We start from the raw sequence: 19,304 nt of genomic DNA, 5'->3' as shown, positions 1-19,304 counted from the left end.
ATCTTGATCGGCACACATTTGTGACAGATGAACCGTATACAAAATCTAAAACCTCAGACACGCGAACATGCATGAGGTCCACACTCTTTATCAGATAGGCCCCACTGGATAGGTTCCACAGCTAAAAAGACCCTCCAACTAGGCAATCAAATCCGTCCAGTGTCAGGTACGGCAGTAATATGGACCATTCATCTAGTCCGTGCTATCCATGGATGGTCTAATCACGCCAAAGAGAATATCATATCCCTATCAACAACAGCCTTTAGATGGACGGTCAAAATGAAAAATTAGCCAAACGGGCTAAGAATCAGCCATGTATGTAGATGGCCTACCAGATGAACCCAGATCCACCTCCTCATCGGCAATGCTTCAGGTACTGATCAACAGCCATTACTCATCCAATGACGGATTAGAGTGGGTCCCGCCCATACTCGGAAGCAGATTGGCTACTCCCTGGTGGTCGGTGCTCTGTGGGCCCCACCATGATGTATGTGTTTAATCCATGCCGTCCATCTATTTTTCTAGATCATTTTATGTGATGAGACCAAAAATGAGATATATTCCAATCTCAAGTGGACCACATTACAGGAAACAGTGTTGATTGAACGTTAACCATTGAAAACTTTTCGGGGGCCATAAAAGTTTTGTATCAAGCTGATCTTTGTTTTTTCCCGTCATTTAGGTCTGTATTACCTAATAGACAGATTGGATGTAAAATATACAGTACAGTGGACCTTAGGAGGATTTTAATGGTAGATATCTAATCAGTATTGTTTTCCTGTGGTGTGGTCCACCTTAGATTTATATCCCTCTTATTTTTCGGATCAAGCTATAAAGTGATCTTTAAAAATGGATGAACGGCATGGATGAAACACATACATCATGGTGGGCCCCACAGAGCACTGACCACCAGCCACCGGGCTAGTGGCAGGGGAGTAGCCAATCCGTTTCCCCCATACTCTGATCGAGAGAGTCACAAGCTTAACTATAAAAACCATTACAAACCATTTCTGTAACATTTACATAAACAAGCCCACTCCTGTAATTTATTCTATAAGTGGGTGGGCCATCATCTATATCCTAATTGGAAATGGAGCATTCTGGGGGAAATCCCTGAGGGAAGCGTTTGGAATCACTACAGTAGTCATAGATCATGTAATTCTGCTGGACCCACATGAGTTTCAGGGCTCCATTGCTATCCAGTCCTTGGTCCCACCATCTTCCCTTCGAAGCAGGGCATGACGACCGTCCATCTGCCCACACGCATGCATCTGCATTGAAATTTCGGTAAGAAGCGATGAACGGCGCCTGGGTCCAATCGATCTTGATCAGGCCACCACGTGTGGCCCACTGATCTGCATTCCAAAGGCTTGAATAGAGTTGCATTGGCTGGTCTTTAGGGAATGGGACCCCCAAGGCTTCATTGTTCCTGAAGACCCTGATCGGTGTCCCATCCACAGAGAAGCTGGATCAAACAGATCGTCGCCGTTAGTTTCAAGGGGGGCCCACAGGTAGAGTTCAAATGGTTAATGGGTCCCACATAAAAGTGTAAACCGCCCACTTTCAATTCTGGTCCCACATTTTGTTGCTTGTTTTGCAGTCTGGTAAAGCAAAGGTGGCCTGTGGTGAAAATGACAAAAATGTCCTCAAGGAAGACGACATTTTATAGTTTCTCTCCGAATACGTCCTCCGGAAGAGTTCGTTTTGCCTCTGTCGCGACTCAGAAGCCACAGTTTGTCGCTACCTCTGTGGCCCAAATTCTAAAATGTTCCGATGATCTGATGATCTGGACCGTTTATATTTTTGTAATATTATAAATAAGTTATTATTCTATCTAGATTCAAGGATGATTGTAACAACCTATTTTTTTTGTGGGAACTAATCCCACCATCCGCTTATGTGTGGCCCACCTGAGTTTTGGATTAGCCTTTTTTTGGCCTTATATTTTCTCTTTGCCAAGCCAAGATGATGGACAGAATAGATTTATATTATCGTTAGTAGGACTCATCATATCTTTAATAAAATAAAATAATAATAATAATAAAATTTATATCTTACGCACGCTGACTAAATCACTTTCTCCATTCTCGTAATGGGTACCGAACCCTCCCACTAAATGAAACCGTCACATAATCCCATATCTTCTATTTCATTATGCACCCTTTTATAAAAAATAAAAATTTAATTTAAAAAAAAAAAAGAGAAAAAGAGAAAGAAACGAAGGAATCAAATCAAAAATAGAGAGGAGGAGAGAGAGCTTTGTAAATCAAGAGAGAAAGATTAAAGTGGGGTTAGATCATTAGACTTTTAAGGTAGGTGATCTTGTCTTGGAGTTTATCATTTTCAGTTAATTATTATACTTATTTTTTCAAAATTTTGATAAGAATATTATTGTTAGTTGATTATTATATAGAGAATCCTACTTATTTATAAATTTCTATCTTATATATTTCTGATATTTAATGTTAAAATTTTACACACACACACACACACACATATACATAATAAAATAAACAATTTATATAAGTTTATATTTTAATTTAAAAATTCTAAATATAAAAAATTATTTCTTAATATTAAAATTAAAATGAGTTATTCTTAAATTTTAAAATTCATTTATATAAAGGTAAATTATTAAAAATAGAATACGTTCAAATTAAGTTATGAATTTTTAAGTCAGATGTAATATACTATATGCAGATAGATTTTATTATTTTATATTAGAATTGTTGAATTTAACTCAGCATTATTTTTAGTAAAAAAAAAGAACTAATAATTTAAATTAATTTGTAAAATTTTAAGCTCTGTTTAATAGATGTATATATTTCATAAGTAATAATTAATTAAATTAAATTAATCTAGATCAGGTGAAATTTCAAATATTAAAATGAGTTATTAATTTAATTTAAAGTAAATTGGTTACAATTAAATTGTTAACAAGCAGTTAAATTTTAATTTTAATTTTTAGAGTTTGAGAATTAATATTAATTATACTAATTGAGAATAAAAAATTATTATTATTATTATTATTATTTTTGTTGTAAGAATTAAATTAATGTAAATCTAAATTTAAAGTTAATTATAATTCAAAATTTTAATTATTTGATAAGTATTATGAACTCTGACTTGTATGATTTCTTAAATTAATTAAGTCAAAATTTAATATGATATTAATTCAAACTTCTAATTATTATTCTAATTTAATTTATAGTTTAAGTTATAAAAATAAAATAATAATAGTAATAATAATAATTTAAATATAAGGTACAACTAAACTTTTATAAATTAATAAATAAGAATTTAAATTTTGAATAAAATAAATTATTTACATTGCAAATAAGTAAATAAATTCAAATTTCAAATTTTGAGACAAAAATTGGTATTTCAGTATTTTTACGAGTTCTGGTAAGTTTTCCAACACTATTACAGAAATCAACAATTTCAAAAACTAAATTTTAATAACATCAAATTTATGTACTTCATATAGAACTTGCACTATAGTGTAGAAATTTGATTTATTAAATTATTATTTATTTATTTTTATTAATTTTAGAATTTTTCATGTTATTCATGCTTCTCTATTGATTTTTAATTGTGAGGAAAAAAATATAGTTGTATCAGCAAGTAGGGCGATCGTGTCCCTTAGGTGAAAGACCCTAAAGCGAGCAAGTAGGACAATTGTGTCCCTTGGGTGAGAGACCATAAAGTCAACAAGTAGGACAATTGTGTCCCTTGGATAAAAGACCTTAGAATCTACTGGATCCTTTGGAGTCTTTTTTGTGTACGGCGTATGAGTACAATTGTGTGCGCTGACATACGTCAAAAATACAACTGGAGTAGTAGTTTGACCAACTAATGTATAAAATGGGTGCGTCACCATGAGATACTAATGCGTAAGCGTTAATGCAACGTGACCATCCAATTGAGTACGGTGTTGAAAGAAATGATATAATTGTAATAAGAATTCATGAAAATTATTACATACATTGCATTTTTACATTTTTGTTGCTTAAATTCATTATTTATATTATATTTTCTTCCATTGTTTAAAAAAAAATGATATCATCTGAACATGTTAAATTTTGGATAAGAAATGACTCTATTGGGCTATTATGCTTATCCTCCTAAAAAAAATGCACAGGTGTAGAGCTGGAATACTACGAGCAGACGGGCCTCTACTATTAGTTTTATTTTTTTTCTAAAAAATTAGGTTTAGTTTAAATTCAATTCAGTTTTTATTATTTAGGTTTTGTTTATATTCCAAATTTCGATGTAGAAAAAAATATATTAAAAGAATTGAATTTAATAAATATTTTAGCAGTATTTTTTTGAATAACGTGTATTGTAATAAATATCATTATATTATAACTCACGGACCTTAGGATTCGAATACCTTATTCAGGTATCTGAATTTCGAGGCGTGACAATGATCTTGACCATTGATTTGTATAGTTGGATGATGGCTTTGAAAATTTTTCTTTTATCGTTCTAGATTCTAGATTTGTCTCTAAATAGTAATTTCACATCATCGAAAAGTTTATTTCTGAGCCAGTATAGGATAGACTTCACAGCATGGACGGTTCCGATCATCGGAGCACCCAGGCCACAGTGCGGGGTGACACGTGCTGTATCCTGAGTCGCGACATATGCAAAACAAACCCTGCTCTGAGAACACACGCAAAATGACAGAAACAGTGTAACTGATCTTCTCAACCAGCGAAGAGAAACGCAAACGCTCCGTACGTAAATTTACGAAAATACCCCTAACACTTTTGACAGAATGACAAAATGCCCCTGCTGGTGAGGATATTTTCCTGTTTTAAATAAAATCACTAAAATGCCCCTGAGGTTAACTGAGTCCAAGGCGTTGCGGTCCATCTTTAAATACGACCGTTTGCATTTGTCCTGGTCGTCTGATCTTTGCTCTTAAGGGCATTTTCGTCCATTGTGGCAATGGGCTAGTGCAGCTCTAGGTCAGCGCGAGCCCAAGGTGGCAATAGGCCCAGTCGAGCTAAAAAGCATCCATGGCCCACCCTGTTTAGTACTTGGCTCTTCATTTCCGGAAACGGACTGACTACTCCCCCTGCCATCAGCCCGGTGGCTGATGGTCGGTGCTCTGTGGGCCCCACAATGATGTATGTGCTTCATCCATTCCGTTCATCCATTTTTACAGATCATTTTAGAGTTACTGTAAAAATTATGGGGATATGAAACTCAGGTGGACCACACCACAGGAAAACAATAGCGATTGGATATCCACCATTAAAATCCTCCTAAGGCCCACTGTACTATTTATTTGACATCCAATCTGCTGATTAGGTCATAAAGACCCGGATGAAAGCAAAAAACAAAGATCAGCTTGATCCATAAAAGTTTTTAATGGTCGACATTCATTCAGCACTGTTTCCTATAATGTGTTATATTGAGATTGGGATAGAACTCATTTTTGGTCTCATATAATAAAATGATCTAGAAAAATAGATGGACGGCAAGGATGAAACACATATATCATTGTATGGCCCACAGAGCACCGACCATCAGCCATTGGCTGGTGGCAGGGGGAGTAGCCGATCCGTTTCCTTCAATTCCCACCCACATACTCGTGGTCCTATCCATATCACTCGTGGCCCAAACCCCGAGAGGCCAATCTGGTCCATTGCCAACGTTGTGCAACGGCACAAGGGGTCAAATTCAAAAGACGGGTCCCACTTTGGGTCCCACATGAAAAGAAAGGAGGTGTACTTAACAGTATGTGCTGCTGATTCCAGAGAACAGAGTAAGTATGAAAGGCATCCCTTGGATCAAACCAGAGATAGAACTGCTGCTCCCTTTCACCCTTTCCTTTTGTATAGACGTTGGTGTGGAGTATGTAAGGCTGTCCACTCACATTTCCCAGAAACTCAAAATCTATCTCGTCTTGAGTCTGGCCCTTCGAAGCTAGCTGCTCCAGCAATGCACCGGATTATTCAAGTAAAACTCATATAAAGGGTCAAAAAGGAAATTTATCTCATACTCTGGCTGCGCATGGCACTCGATATACAGGTACTTAGAAGTGGTACACGTAGCATATGTGCAGGTCACACCACGATGATGTATGTGAATTATCCACGCCGTCCATCAATTTTTCCAGCTCATTTTAGGGCATGATAAAAAAAAATTGAGGGAGATCCAGATCTCAAGTGGACCACACCACAGGAAAACAGTGGTGATTGAACGCCCACCGTTAAAAACTTCTAAGTGCCCACCGTAATGTTTATTTGCCAATAAGGTCACACGGACCTGGATGAAGGCAAAATAAAAATAGAAGCCTGATCGAAAACTAACGGTAGGGATTTCAATCCCTACTGGGTGGTCCACCTGAGATTTGGATCTGTCTATTTTTTTAACCTTGCCTCAAAATGAGCTGGAAAAACAGCTGGACGGCGTGGATATATACGACATATACAGAGAGGTGGACCCCACGGTCAAGGCCTCACCCACTAAGCTGTTACCCCTACCTCACCTAATCCCATTTCAAAAAATCGGATTTTAAAAAAATCCCATTTCGAGATGTGCGTCATGATTCCCGCCCACTGTATTTGGACATTGGAAGATGTGGCGAGTGTGATATCGAGAGATAGGGAGTCTGAGCCGATGAGCACACATCTCCCACTGCCCAAAGAGGACTGGCACGAATCCCGACGCATATTTCTTAATGGGAATTTGAGAATTCCAATTTGAGACAAGCGTCGCGATTCTCGTCATCAGGCCATGCTCATGCATCTGTATTTTTGGTTTTTACTCACATAGTATGCGGTGACCGTCCCGGCGGAATTTCCCGGCACGACTTTGATCTGCATGTCGATCTTCCCGTATAGAAACTCTTGTTTGGATTGAAATCCGGCGCCGGAGACGGCATCGAGCGACAGCTGGAGAAGGCGACCGTCTTCAGATATCTTGGCTCGATCGCCGCCCCACGAAAGGTCGATCTGGGACGGGAAATCGCCCGAGACCACTACGAAGAGTGTCAGCAAGAAGCCATGCAGGGAGAAGAGGGTGGTGAGGGGTAGTTTGGGCATTTTGTAAATATGGAGGGGTGGAATGGGAACAGAGAAGTTGGTGAGGGAGATGGTGATGGGGTGTTTGGGATTTATAAGGGGGTTGGGTGGGTCCAGCTGGCTTGAAGGGTGGGTGGCGTTTTGAGATGTTATTTTGGACGGTAGGGAGGGCATTTGATAATCGGATGGTGGAGATTGACGTGTGGCGGGATGTAGAATGTAAGGTGTGGCCAGAATTAACTTGGATGATAAGATCGTATCTCTCTCGGAAGCGGATTGCACGCACTGTGTACTGAGTAAACGCTGTGGGGCCCACCATGATTTATATATATTTTATCCACTCCGTCCATCCATTTTACCAGATAATTTTAGAGCTGGATGTAAAGAATTAATTACAGAGAATGCTCAATTGGACCACACCACAGGAAACAATGTGAATTGAACATCTACCGTTGAAAAATTCTAGTGGGATACAGAGGTTTTGGATCTAGCTGATATTTGTGTTTTACCTTCATCCATGTTTTTGTGATCTTACGAACAGTTTGGATGACAAATAAACATCACTGTATGTCCTAGGAAGGCTTCAACGGTGGAAGCCATTATTCACACTGTTTCCTTTGGTGTGATCTGTTTGAGTTTTGGATATGATTAAATTTTGGGTTTAACCACTCAAACGAAGTGGAAAAACGGATGGACGGTGTGGATAAACCACATACATATACGGTGGGCCCAACAGAGTTTACTCTGTAGTCAGTACGATATAGACGTACTGAGTTACTCAATACGTAGTCCGATTTGCATTCTCATTCGGAAGCGAATTTCCAGCAATAACTCTTCAGGGAACTCGTGCAATGAAAAGGTCTGTGAGGCCCACCATCACGTGTGAGTGACATCCACCCCGTCCATTATATGGGCCAGCTCATGATGCTTGGGAGCTAGACTAAAAATGAGGCTATCTTAAACTCAAGTGACCACGACACAGGAAAAAGTGAGGGCGGGGATGCTTGCTGTTGAAACCTTCCGTGGGCCCACTGAAATCTTGGGTCCGGCTAATATTGAGTTTTTTTCCTTCATCCTGTTGGGAATCACCTTATGAACGAATTGGATGGCATATAAACATCAGGATGGTCACAGGATGGTTTCAATGGTGGCCACCTCCATCCCACACCGTTTCTTGTGGTGTGGTCCAGTTGTGTTTTATATCAACCTGATATTTTGAATAACATCACAAAATGAGGTACCACAAATAATGGACGGATTGGATTTTAAATAGACATCACGTTGGCCCCACAGAGCTCTCTCTCTCTCTCTCTCTCTCTCTCTCTCTCTCTCTTATCTATGAATAAAGAAATTGCATTTTTGTTTATGAACTTGCGTTTTGTTCTCTTTCGACAGTAGTCAAGAACTGTAGATACGACAGACGGGAGACTGTCCACATCCAAGATAAAGACATGAGCACTAATGATGCTGACGTGGCAAATGTGTGCCAGATCCCGGCAGTTCATCAGGTCGGTCCTTCTTTGTATTTTTCAGGGCCAGAAAATCAGGCCCATGTTGTTGGCTAGTGGGTCACACGTATAAGTGGAATGTGGACCATCTGCATGTTCTCTAACCATCCATTTTTCTCTTAACCATATGCCTACTGCTAGCGATTGGACCATCTTGAATTTTTTAAGCCATGGTACATTTATGGTCGGCCCACCTGATGAACGTCCCAGATTGTGCCAGTAGCTCTCACATTGATCTAACGATATATATGGACACCAAGATTATTTCTGATAAAGATAAGGGGTATGCTGGTAAATTTATTCAAACGATTAATAGCCAGCAGTACCTACCACACACCCCGAAATTCCATTAATGCTGTTATCATGCCAGACATGAAATAAAGATATCACTGTTTTTATATTAAAAATTAACTCTTGAATTTATAATAAGGAGAGAAATATATATATAGATAAAAATTAATATTATTAAAGAAAAGTACAAATAAATTAAATGAGTTTACAAAGCATTTTATGTAACTTATTTAAGCCTTAAGCCCTAAATTAATAAGTTTTTTGAAAAAGTAAAGTTTCTAAAATGATAAATTTAGTTTCTAAAATGATAAACCCGATTAGAACGGGCCTTAGATGGGCCCAAATTTAGCAATTGGTTGGATCCAGCCTAAATGTGTTGGAATCTTATGATCTAGGAAAATTTTGGACCTTCCATAATAAAAAGTGGGCCCATCAGATCAACGTTCTCGATTACAGAACCCTGGGCCCGTGCAGAATCCTACTCATCAACAAGCTATGTGCAGTGTTGATGGGTTTCCTGGTAATGACAAGCCAAATCCAAATGAGACTTGGGCAACCCACGTCAGCCTGTATGCTACCTTAGAATGCAGCAATGTTTTTCCTACCAACTTGTCACGTGTATCGGATATCTGACTCGTGCACCCTGAAAAACGCATGTCTTGAAAATCATGACCCACTTGTTAGGTGGGGCACATCTATACATTGATCTGGACCACCGGCCATCTATTTATTTCAACTGTGTGGCCCGGCTGATGAAAAGAGTGGTCTAATTTCTGCGCTAGGTCACCTTTATAGCAGGGCCCACCATATGGATGGCTCGGATGTCCTGTAAAAGTGACACGTTGGCAAGAAAGATGAGACTTGCATGCTAAATTAGCGTGCAGCTGGCTGCAGGTGATTTTTTCTCGATCCAAATCACAAGGACCAAATCCCAAAATCAACAACAAACAAACCCATTAAAAATGGGCAAGGGCCAATGGACAGGTGGAGTTGGACGGTCGGTGGATTACAGCTTGATGTTGTTGATTGCAAATGCAAGATGAGCTGGCTGCTTATATCATAAGTGCCTTAAGCTTCAATCACTATTCACTATAACGAAAAAGCAGGTTTAATTAATGCATGAAATGCATCCTCCTTCCATTTTAAAAATGAATTGTAACCTGCTTATGGGGCCGGCTCATCTACAAGGGTTGCACGTGGCCCACTGTCGTATATACATGCTATCCAACCTGTCCGTCAGGGTCGGCCCACCCCAAAAAATAGGCCGATCCAACCATTAAGTCAGATATGCCTAACAATGGAATAAGCCTGATTTTTTTAATTTTTTTTTTCAGGAATCCCATCATCATCATGGTGGGGCTCATTAGGGGTTGTTAATTTGGTGCCTTGAAAGGGACAAAATGAGGTAGCATGGAATTGCATTTGGTCCTATTTAAATTTCATCTAGTGTTCGAAACAACAAAAGAGGTTGGATTAATCCTCATATCATATATTCCAAAGTCAAAAGTGCATGTTACAGGATTTTGGATAGAATTTGAAATCCACTGCATATGTGAGCCCTACGTTTATGATAATGTTTTAACCCATCCATACATGCTTTTTACATGTGCCATTCAAGTTATATATGTGTATGGTGACTGACATCCATTGTGAAATGTGGTCTGTTGATTTTAATTTCATGGTCTACCAAATGCAAACATCACTTAATAGGGTATTTCTTAAGGGAAGAGTTTGGATTTGATGGATTTCCAAACATGTAATCATTGTTGAAATGGATGGGCTAGCGGCCCTAGTGGTTGGTGTTTTGTGGGTGCTGCCATGATGCATATGTTTCATTGATGCCATTCATTTATTTTTTCATATCATTTTATGGTATGAGCTCAAAAACCATCTTAGATTCAAACGTCAAAAATGGATCGTGTGGATTGAACCCCAACTATTAAAAACTTCCTGAGGCCACAAAAGTTAAGCTGTTAGACCTGATCAACAGGTTGGATGTAAAATAAACATCATAGTGGGCTCCACGAGATATTTGATGGTGGACATTCAATCACTACTGTTTTCCTATGGTGTGGTCCACCTGAGATTTAGATCTGCCTCATTTTTAAAATCAAGCCCTAAACTGATATGGAAAAATGGATGGATGGATGGCGTGGATAGAACACATACATTATGGTGGGGCCAGTGTCAGCGTCACTAGATAAACCGTGTCAGGCAAACACGCAACACGGTGCGCCTCACACAGTCAATAGTATATAAGCAGGTGCATAAGCACGTGAAGAACTTGTAAAATAATCTTATCCTACGTTGACTTGTAGATGAAATCGGATTGCGTACTGAGTTACTCAGTACGCTTTTATCGTACTAGGTAAACACAGTTGAGCCCATCGCGAATGCATGTTGTTTATCCACGCCGTCCATTCGTTTTTCCAGATCATTTTATGGGTTCAACCCAAAGTTGATGCATATACAATGCTCAAGTGGGCCATACCACTGGAAAAAGTAGAAATATTGGTTTCAACCGTTGAAAAATTTCTAAGGCCCCCAGTGATGTTTATTTGTCATCCAACCTGTTCATAAGATCGGAAGGACATGGATGAAGGGAAAACACAAATATCAGCTTGATCTAAAACCTCTGTTGTCCCCACGAATTTTTCAACTGTAGATGTTCAATTCACACAGTTTCCTGTGGTGTGGTCCATTTGAGGATTATATATAGTCCATTTTTGGTATAAAGCACTAAAACTATGTGTTAAAAGAGATGGACGGAGTGGATACAATATATGAATGACACAGGGGCCCACGGAGTTTACTCAGTACGCTTACCGTACTGAGTTACTCAGTACAGAATCCGCTTCCCTTGTAGAGGAACAGGCCTCCGTGTTCTTAGATATAGTTTAAGGTCACAACCCCCACGTGAGGTCGTGAATTGCACGTGAGTATGCTGTCTTCTCCTCCCATGAAAGGAACTTTCTCGGTAGATGAGAATTACAACTCATGCTACTTTGCACGGTTGCACCTGCACTCTACTTAGTACTTATTCCAATGAGTGTATAAATATTATAGGTTAGAGTCCCATGGTAGTTTTGCACCGTTTTGAAAAATGGTAGTGGCTCATTCTCGTCTCTTTTGGGGCTGATTTACAGCTATCCAGACCATTGAAAATGAGCGTTCCATCGTGGATGGGAGAATATGAGTAAAATCACACTTATCAAGCAATCCTAACCATTCAATTAATGGCTATCAAATGAATGGTTAAAAGTAAAATAGTAAGTGTCCAAAGTCAAAAGGGATTTTCAGATGGTTGGACGGTCTGGATTTCCTAAAAGCTATTCCACGTGTACGTTTGAAGAGTCAGTATCGCTTTTTAAATGGTATAGAACTCACACAGGAGCGTTCTTTTGATTATATACGATATTCTATAGGTATCTTGTCCATACTTTATAGGTAGCAGAGCTGGTAGAATGATAGGAACCGTCCATCTTCTCGGTGCTACTGTGAATATGCAGCATTTCTAAATAAACGTTACCGAGTAAGTTTTTAATGGTGAACGTTCAATCACCAGTGTTTCCTGTAGTGTGGTCCACCTGAGATTTTGATCTGTTTATCTTTTGGGACCTCGTCCTAAAATGGGCTGTAAAAACGGATGGACGGCGTGGATATACAACAAATACAAGAGCTTGTTTTGCCTACATGTAGTCCGACGCGAATTTCCTCTGCCCCCGTCCATCAGTTTCTCAAGATCACAATCGAACCATCCCTCAAATGATCTGAAAAAACGGATGGACAGCATGGATATACAACACATATATGAAATTGGGCCTCACCCATTAAGCTATTACCTGCCTCACCTAATCCGCGGCCAGACAGACCGTTGTTTGGGAAAAGGAAACGGAAAGCGAGCATAGCGCCGGATGTACATAAACCGTCAGACGCGGAATATGTAATTATCTGTTTGAAATTGAAGTTGTAGCTTTTCAAAGTCTCAACAGCAAGAAGACAGCTAACTAAGCTCTCTTTCTCCGATATTTCTTTCCCTCCTTTCATCTCTCTCTACAATCATATTTATAGAGACCTTCCCATCAACATCCCATACCTCCTCCACACGATCTCTCTCTCTCTCTCTCTCTCTCTCTGAAAATGGATTCTTCTTCTTCTTCCTTCTCTTGCACTGCCAAAGTAATGCTGGTAATGTTGGTATTATCAACCTCATCAATGGCAGCCTTTGCAAATAACTTCCAACAAGACTTCGATATCACGTGGGGTGACGGCCGTGCTAAGATTCTCGACAATGGGAATTGCTTAATCCTATCTCTCGACAAAACCTCCGGCTCCGGCTTCCAATCCAAGCATTCCTATCTCTTCGGCGAGATCACCATGCAGTTGAAGCTCGTCCCCGGCAACTCCGCTGGCACCGTCACCGCCTTCTACGTGAGTTTCTCCATTTCTTCACACATCCAAGCTGTAGACTGGTGGGCCCTATCGTGTAGACGATGGTCAGCTCATCATGCGGGCCATCGCCTATCTCTTTCTATTTTTATACTTGTGTCGCTCACCTGATGGGACCATGAAGGATTATTTTCGGCTGGTGTTGTCCACTTGGTGGGGCCCACCTAATGAACAGCTGGGGCGTCCTGGATCAGTACCAGGTTTGTCCTCTCTTTGGTGAAATACATAGTAACTAATTAGTGATTGTGTTGCAGCTTTCATCGAGTGGAGCGACGTGGGATGAGATTGATTTCGAATTCCTTGGGAATCTGAGCGGTGATCCTTACACTGTCCATACTAACGTATTCACACAAGGGAAGGGTAACAGGGAGGAGCAATTCCACCTTTGGTTTGATCCTACCAAAGCCTTCCACACCTATTCCATACTTTGGAACCCTAGACAAATTGTGTAAGTCCTCAGATCCTCACCATACACTGTAAGTCCTTAGGTGGGCCACACCGTGTTGTTGATCTGGCTTAGAATTCATGGATATTTACCAATAAGGTGGGCTACACGTGCGAGAAGCGGGCATTATCAAGGAGGTTCCTCTTTGTAGAATAAGCTTATTCCACTGTGTGGGGCCCACCGTGACGTGTGCATGAAATTCAAACCGTCTATCATGTGAGCCCCATCTTTTCCTTGGAGCCCAAAAATCAAGACGATACAAGATTCAGGTGGGAAACACCTTGTAAAAACATGCCTAAAACCTCTAAAATCAGCTGGCTTTAGACCTGAGTTTTTGAAGGGCCTGATTCTTGGGGTGGCCATTCATCCTCACGGCACACGTTCTGAATGGATTGGAAAGCATATACAGAATCCATTACGCTTCACGCACAATCTGGACGGTTTTAATGATGGTGTCCCCATCCAAACTGTCCCAGCTGTGTGACCTACCTATGTTCTTGATCAGCCTGATTTTTGGGACAAATGGTGAACTTGAAGGGTCCTACTTTGTGGACGGATTGGATGTAGGACGTACATAATTGTGGACCCACACTACCTTATAGAATAAGCTTATTCTACACGTCTGATCCTGCAGATGAGTGGGACCCACTTATATTTTGGGCCACTTTCTCTATTGATGGGGCCCACCTGATGTGCTACTTTGATTACGCACACATGCGTAGTGTTTGTGTATCTAGACGGTGATTTGCTCATATTTGCTTCACCTCCCTTTCAGTTTCTCTGTGGACGGCATTCCAATCAGAGTCTTCCAAAATGCAGAATCCATCGGCGTACCCTTCCCAAACAAACAGCCCATGAAGATCTACTCCAGCCTTTGGAATGCCGACGATTGGGCCACTAGAGGTGGGCTCGTCAAGACTGATTGGACGAAATCACCATTCATTGCCTCTTACATGAACTTCAACGCACAAGCTTGTGTGTGTTCTTCCGACGGCACTTCTTCATGCGCTTCAAATTCTCCGACATCGCTGTCCGGCGATTGGCTGAAACAAGAGCTTGATTCGAATAAGAAGCAGAAGCTGATATGGGTGCGGCAGAATTACATGATTTACGACTACTGCACTGATTCCAAGCGGTTTGTGCAGGGATTCCCGCCAGAATGCAAATATGCCCCTCTCGTTTAGACGGTCCGCCTTTTATTATTATTAATTTTTTTGTTATGATAATGTAATGAAAATATCAGAAATATGATTCTTCGTTTGTGAAATGCAAGGTCGTTTTGGGTTGGAGTGATTGAAGGGGTCGTTTGCATGCTAATTTGGTATACGTCGGAAGGATCTGTGCCATTCATCTGCATGAAAATGTAGACTGCTGAGCTTCTCATACTTGTGTGGCCCATCTGATGAGTGAATGGGACTGATATTTTGTTGTGGGCATTTTTGGTATGGGACCCACCTTAAAAATAGCTGCATCAAGAACACCTGTGCTAGTGGATCATCATATAATTTCTCAATAATACTGCTGGGGATGCAAATGGACTGGATTGTTCAGGCCCAGTTTGCTTTCATCCTGATTTGGGTTTGAGCCTACAGGCCTCATAGTTTATTGATCTAGCCCTGCCCTTAATTCAACAGGCCCTACAATGTGGCCCAGTCATATCTAATATTAAAGATGAAGGTGGGTCGGATTGGCCTGCGCAACCCGCTTCGGAGGCAGGTTTGGGCCAAGCTAAATTGGTAGGGGCTCAGGCTTGGGTTAAAAACGTGTCTCATTTGCGTAAATGGGTCAGGGTTGAGTTGAACCCTACCCAACCCAACCCGATCCAGATGGGTTAGAAATGGTTTAGGCTAGATGACCAGACTCGACCCAGCCCAAAACCCAAAACAAACTAATAAATGGTAAGTATAGATACATCATACATACAAAAGATGTTTGTATGTATTCGTTAAGTCCAGTCAATGGGCCTCTCATGGGCCGGACTGGACAGGATGATGGGGTCTTAAACAAAGCACGAGTCCAGTCTAGTTATCAAACGGGCATTAAATTTTAGGCCTGGGATGGGCCTTCGGTATTAGTATTCCAGCCCAAGCCCGTATAGAAGCAGTCCAGCAGTGGACAGCCCTACGCAGCCTCAAGCATGAAAGTCATAAATGGGTCCCCCCCAATGTGAAACGGCTGCATTTTCCATCTCAAGTCTACTTGATGGCCACCTCTTTAAGGGTTAGGATTTTTTCCAATCTGTGAGATTTTTAGCACATGGCAATTAGGAGTAGAGCCAATGATATGAACGGCTTCAATTACTGAACCATGGGTCCCACTTATAACAAGCTTGATCCATTGCGGCTAATGATATGAAGTTATATCAACAGCATTCTATATGACTTATAAGAGCTTCTTTTAAGCGCACACGTGTCAGAGTGGTGCATGGATGAGATCCAAGCCGTCCATCATATGGATCCCCAAGCGTAAAAATGAAAAATCAGAACGGTTAGTCCTATGATTGTAGAGGGGACAGTTTGGGCTGGCCTGGATCAGTCCAATCTCATCCGTTCACTTTGAGGACTAGAATTCATGATAGAGAGCCTTAGGCCTGTCAATGGGACTCTCATGGCCTGGGCTGAGGCCAGCCTGTGATGGACCAAAACAAACAGTTCTTTAGCCCAGCCACCCACTTTTGTGCAAGATATGGGCTGCTCAATAAGGGCCCGTTTCGATACTAGTCTATAAATAACTTCTTCTTCTTCTTCTTCTTCTTCTTCTTCTTCTTCTTTTTTATTTTTTATTTAATTTTTATATAATTTTTTTTTGATGTAATTTATTTTTCAAGTTTAAGTTAGTATGATAAGCACTAACTTATATCATGCTTCTCCCGCTGACTTTTTATTTTCTGATTTCCAACTTTTTATCATGTAGAGTGGTCCCGGACCCTTTCATGGCAAATCAGGACAGTTAGAACCTTAAAATAGTAGTATCTAGCAAATCTCACGAATCAGAATGAATTTTTCTGACATATACTTTGAGTTGTCAGAGAGAAGTGCCCAACATAAAAAGGTCTTTAAAAAATTAGGAGAATAAAATGGTTATGCCATATTGGACACTTACTTTTTTTAGCTTCTAGTCAGAATCATGATTGAGTTGGATTTTAAGTCTAAAACTGTCCTAAGTTTGAGCTCATTATTTAAATGATAGTAAATTCATTTTTTTAATCAGCAATCAATTTATTTCCAAATTTATAATTTCTTTTGGAATTTATTAAAAATTATTTCTATTTGATCTCTCGTGGATCCAAGGAAACTTTTAGATGAATCCAGAGAGTTCCGTGGATTTGGAGTAGTTATCCCTGAGGAAGACGGTGATCGAACTCATTACAGCCTTACTCCGCGTCAATTTATCAGATAGCTAGGATCATCCAAGTGGAGCTACATTTGAGCCTAGCCCAACCCCATGTGGGGTCCACTGGGTGGAAAATCCAAACCGAATCATCATTTGATTGAAAGAAAATAGCTTCCTTGTGCAGATTTGCAGAAGAAAATGACTAGTACAAGCCATTGTACTTAAAATGACACCCTTTTGTTATTCAATAAATATAATCTTTCCTTAATCTCATATAAATATGAAAATAATTATCTATAAATAAAAATAAAATAAAGAGGATAATCATTTACAAAGGAATACATGAATGAATAAATCAAATATGTAGATTTGTATATTGGTTCTCTCTCTAATTCTGTTGGGTGTTGTTGCATTCAGTGGGAAAGCCTTGAGGAAACCGCTTTGAATCGCTGCAGTAATCATAGATCATGTAATTCTTCTGCACCCATCTCAACCTCTCTTCGCCAGTCGAATCCAGCTCTTGGGTAAGCCATCCGTTGTTGGTGGACTGAGCCTTTGAATCGCATGAAGACGTGCCCGAAGACCAAACACATGCATTGGCATTGAAATTTCTATAGGAAGCAGTGAAGGGAGCTTGCGACCAATCGGTCTTGACGAGCCCACCACGGGTGGCCCAGTCATCGGCGTTCCAGAGGCTCGAGTAGATCCTCATCGGTTGGTTCTTTGGGTATGCGACACCGTTCGACTCCATGTTCTTGAATTTTCTGATGGGGGTTCCATCCACAGAGAATCTGAAATGTAAGGCCACCAAACCAATGTTAGAATAATACACACAACATTGAATAATGGATTGATTCAGTGTCAAACACCTATAGTAAAAGTTTGTTATAGGTTAGTGGGAAATGGGCATTTCTTCAGTAATGGTTATATGGATTAAGAAAATAAGATGGCTTACATGATGTGCTGAGGATTCCAGAGGATGGAATATGTGTGGAAGTCAGCAGTTGGGTCGAACCATAGGTAGAACTGTTGCTCTCTGTTTCCTTTCCCTTGTGTGAACACATTGGTGTGGAGAATGTAAGGGTCTCCGCTAAGGTTGCCCAGGAATTCGAAGTCGATCTCATCCCATGTTGGTCCTTGTGATGTTAGCTGCAATGCAATCACTTCAATGAATATGGGCTTACAGCAATTGCAATCAATGTAGTAGACAATCTGACATGCCTGTGTAATGTAATAAGGTCATGTTTGGATGCTCAACAGAATCAATTGCAATAATCATATTCGCTATAGTAGAAATTACCATAGTGGAATATGGTTATTCCACTTTATAGAATCAATTTGTATTTCAATTCAATTGCATGTCCATCCAAACCAGCAGAAAAGTACACTGCGGCATTGAAACTTACATAGTATGCAGTAACGGTGCCGGCAGAGTTGCCAGGGACGAGCTTCAGCTGCATATCGATATTTCCAAAGAGATATTCGTTCTTGGATTTGAATCCGGAGCCGGAAGCCTTGTCGAGGGAGAGAGTGAGTAATTCACCGTTGTTTAGTATTCTGACACGGCCGTCGCCAAATGTGGTATCGAAATCTTGGTAGAAATTAGCAGCATAAGTAGGTATTAGAGAGGAAGCTAATAGTAATAACGGCAACATTATAAGAATATTAGTAGAAGAAGAAGAGGCCATGTGTAGTATATGATGAGAGGAGATGGAACAACTATAGTGGAAAGAGATTGTGGAAGAATGGGTGGTGTGGTTGATGTGGAAGTGGGATGGATGTAGGCATTTTTATAGGTGTGGATCGGGCAGAGAGGCATGAAAGGTATTGGAAACTACTCTTTCGCTCTCTGAGTTGGCTACAGGTGGAGGGAGAGCGTACGCGTCTTCTAGATTCTGTGGGACCCACACCCAGCTGCTTCCTTATGGCTCTCCCTACGTACAATTCGCACCAACTTTTGGGATGTTACTGCGATCGTGATGGCCATATTCACACTGTTCAGCGTAAGTTTATTAATAGCGACTCCATAGCAAAGTAGTACAAAAATGAACGGATCAGATCATCAGATTACTCGGCATCTGGAATTTAAAAAAAAAAAAAAAAAACTTGATGTATGTATTCTATATTCACACGGTCTCCACCCATTTTTCGGATTTGAATCTCAGGTGGACCATATCATAGAAAGCAGCGATGGTTTACCATTAAAAATTTATTATGGACCTCGAAAGTTTCGGAACAAGC

The 19,304-nt window shown here is 40.2% G+C and overlaps 3 protein-coding genes across 3 annotated transcripts; 1 reads left to right on the top strand and 2 right to left on the bottom strand.

Annotated features, from left to right (window-relative positions):
* Nucleotides 1-981: 981 nt before the first annotated feature.
* Nucleotides 982-7,226, bottom strand: LOC131217215 (probable xyloglucan endotransglucosylase/hydrolase protein 25). Its single transcript, XM_058212063.1, has 3 exons — nucleotides 6,786-7,226; nucleotides 5,748-5,941; nucleotides 982-1,465 (listed from the first exon to the last, which is right to left on the bottom strand). The coding sequence occupies exons 1-3, from the start codon at nucleotides 7,209-7,211 to the stop codon at nucleotides 1,081-1,083; spliced, it is 1,005 nt and encodes a 334-aa protein (XP_058068046.1). The 5' UTR covers nucleotides 7,212-7,226; the 3' UTR covers nucleotides 982-1,080.
* Nucleotides 7,227-12,087: 4,861 nt separating this feature from the next.
* On the top strand, nucleotides 12,088-14,914 carry LOC131217216 (probable xyloglucan endotransglucosylase/hydrolase protein 23). Its single transcript, XM_058212064.1, has 4 exons — nucleotides 12,088-12,109; nucleotides 13,017-13,267; nucleotides 13,540-13,733; nucleotides 14,506-14,914. Exons 1-4 carry the CDS (start codon nucleotides 12,088-12,090, stop codon nucleotides 14,912-14,914), a joined length of 876 nt encoding a protein of 291 aa, XP_058068047.1.
* A 2,348-nt stretch (nucleotides 14,915-17,262) lies between these two features.
* On the bottom strand, nucleotides 17,263-18,838 carry LOC131217214 (probable xyloglucan endotransglucosylase/hydrolase protein 23). The gene is made up of 3 exons (XM_058212062.1): nucleotides 18,470-18,838; nucleotides 18,019-18,212; nucleotides 17,263-17,854 (listed from the first exon to the last, which is right to left on the bottom strand). Exons 1-3 carry the CDS (start codon nucleotides 18,749-18,751, stop codon nucleotides 17,452-17,454), a joined length of 879 nt encoding a protein of 292 aa, XP_058068045.1. The 5' UTR covers nucleotides 18,752-18,838; the 3' UTR covers nucleotides 17,263-17,451.
* Nucleotides 18,839-19,304: the final 466 nt, after the last annotated feature.

The sequence above is a fragment of the Magnolia sinica genome, chromosome 10 (assembly GCF_029962835.1).
Source record: "Magnolia sinica isolate HGM2019 chromosome 10, MsV1, whole genome shotgun sequence".
NCBI lineage: Eukaryota > Viridiplantae > Streptophyta > Magnoliopsida > Magnoliales > Magnoliaceae > Magnolia > Magnolia sinica.
This window is presented reverse-complemented; position numbering and strand designations above follow the sequence as displayed.

Coding starts and splice junctions, on each gene's coding strand:
- LOC131217215 (XM_058212063.1), bottom strand. CDS start 7,211: ATGCCCTCCCTACCGTCCAAAATAACATCTCAAAACGCCACCCACCCT. Junction 5,942..6,785: donor GGACGGTCACCGCATACTAT/GTGAGTAAAAAC, acceptor TTGCTGGAGCAG/CTAGCTTCGAAGGGCCAGAC. Junction 1,466..5,747: donor TGGAATCAGCAGCACATACT/GTTAAGTACACC, acceptor TGTTTGATCCAG/CTTCTCTGTGGATGGGACAC.
- LOC131217216 (XM_058212064.1), top strand. CDS start 12,088: ATGGTTAAAAGTAAAATAGTAA. Junction 13,268..13,539: donor GCACCGTCACCGCCTTCTAC/GTGAGTTTCTCC, acceptor ATTGTGTTGCAG/CTTTCATCGAGTGGAGCGAC. Junction 13,734..14,505: donor TGGAACCCTAGACAAATTGT/GTAAGTCCTCAG, acceptor CCTCCCTTTCAG/TTTCTCTGTGGACGGCATTC.
- LOC131217214 (XM_058212062.1), bottom strand. CDS start 18,751: ATGGCCTCTTCTTCTTCTACTAATATTCTTATAATGTTGCCGTTATTA. Junction 18,213..18,469: donor GCACCGTTACTGCATACTAT/GTAAGTTTCAAT, acceptor ATTGCATTGCAG/CTAACATCACAAGGACCAAC. Junction 17,855..18,018: donor TGGAATCCTCAGCACATCAT/GTAAGCCATCTT, acceptor CTTACATTTCAG/ATTCTCTGTGGATGGAACCC.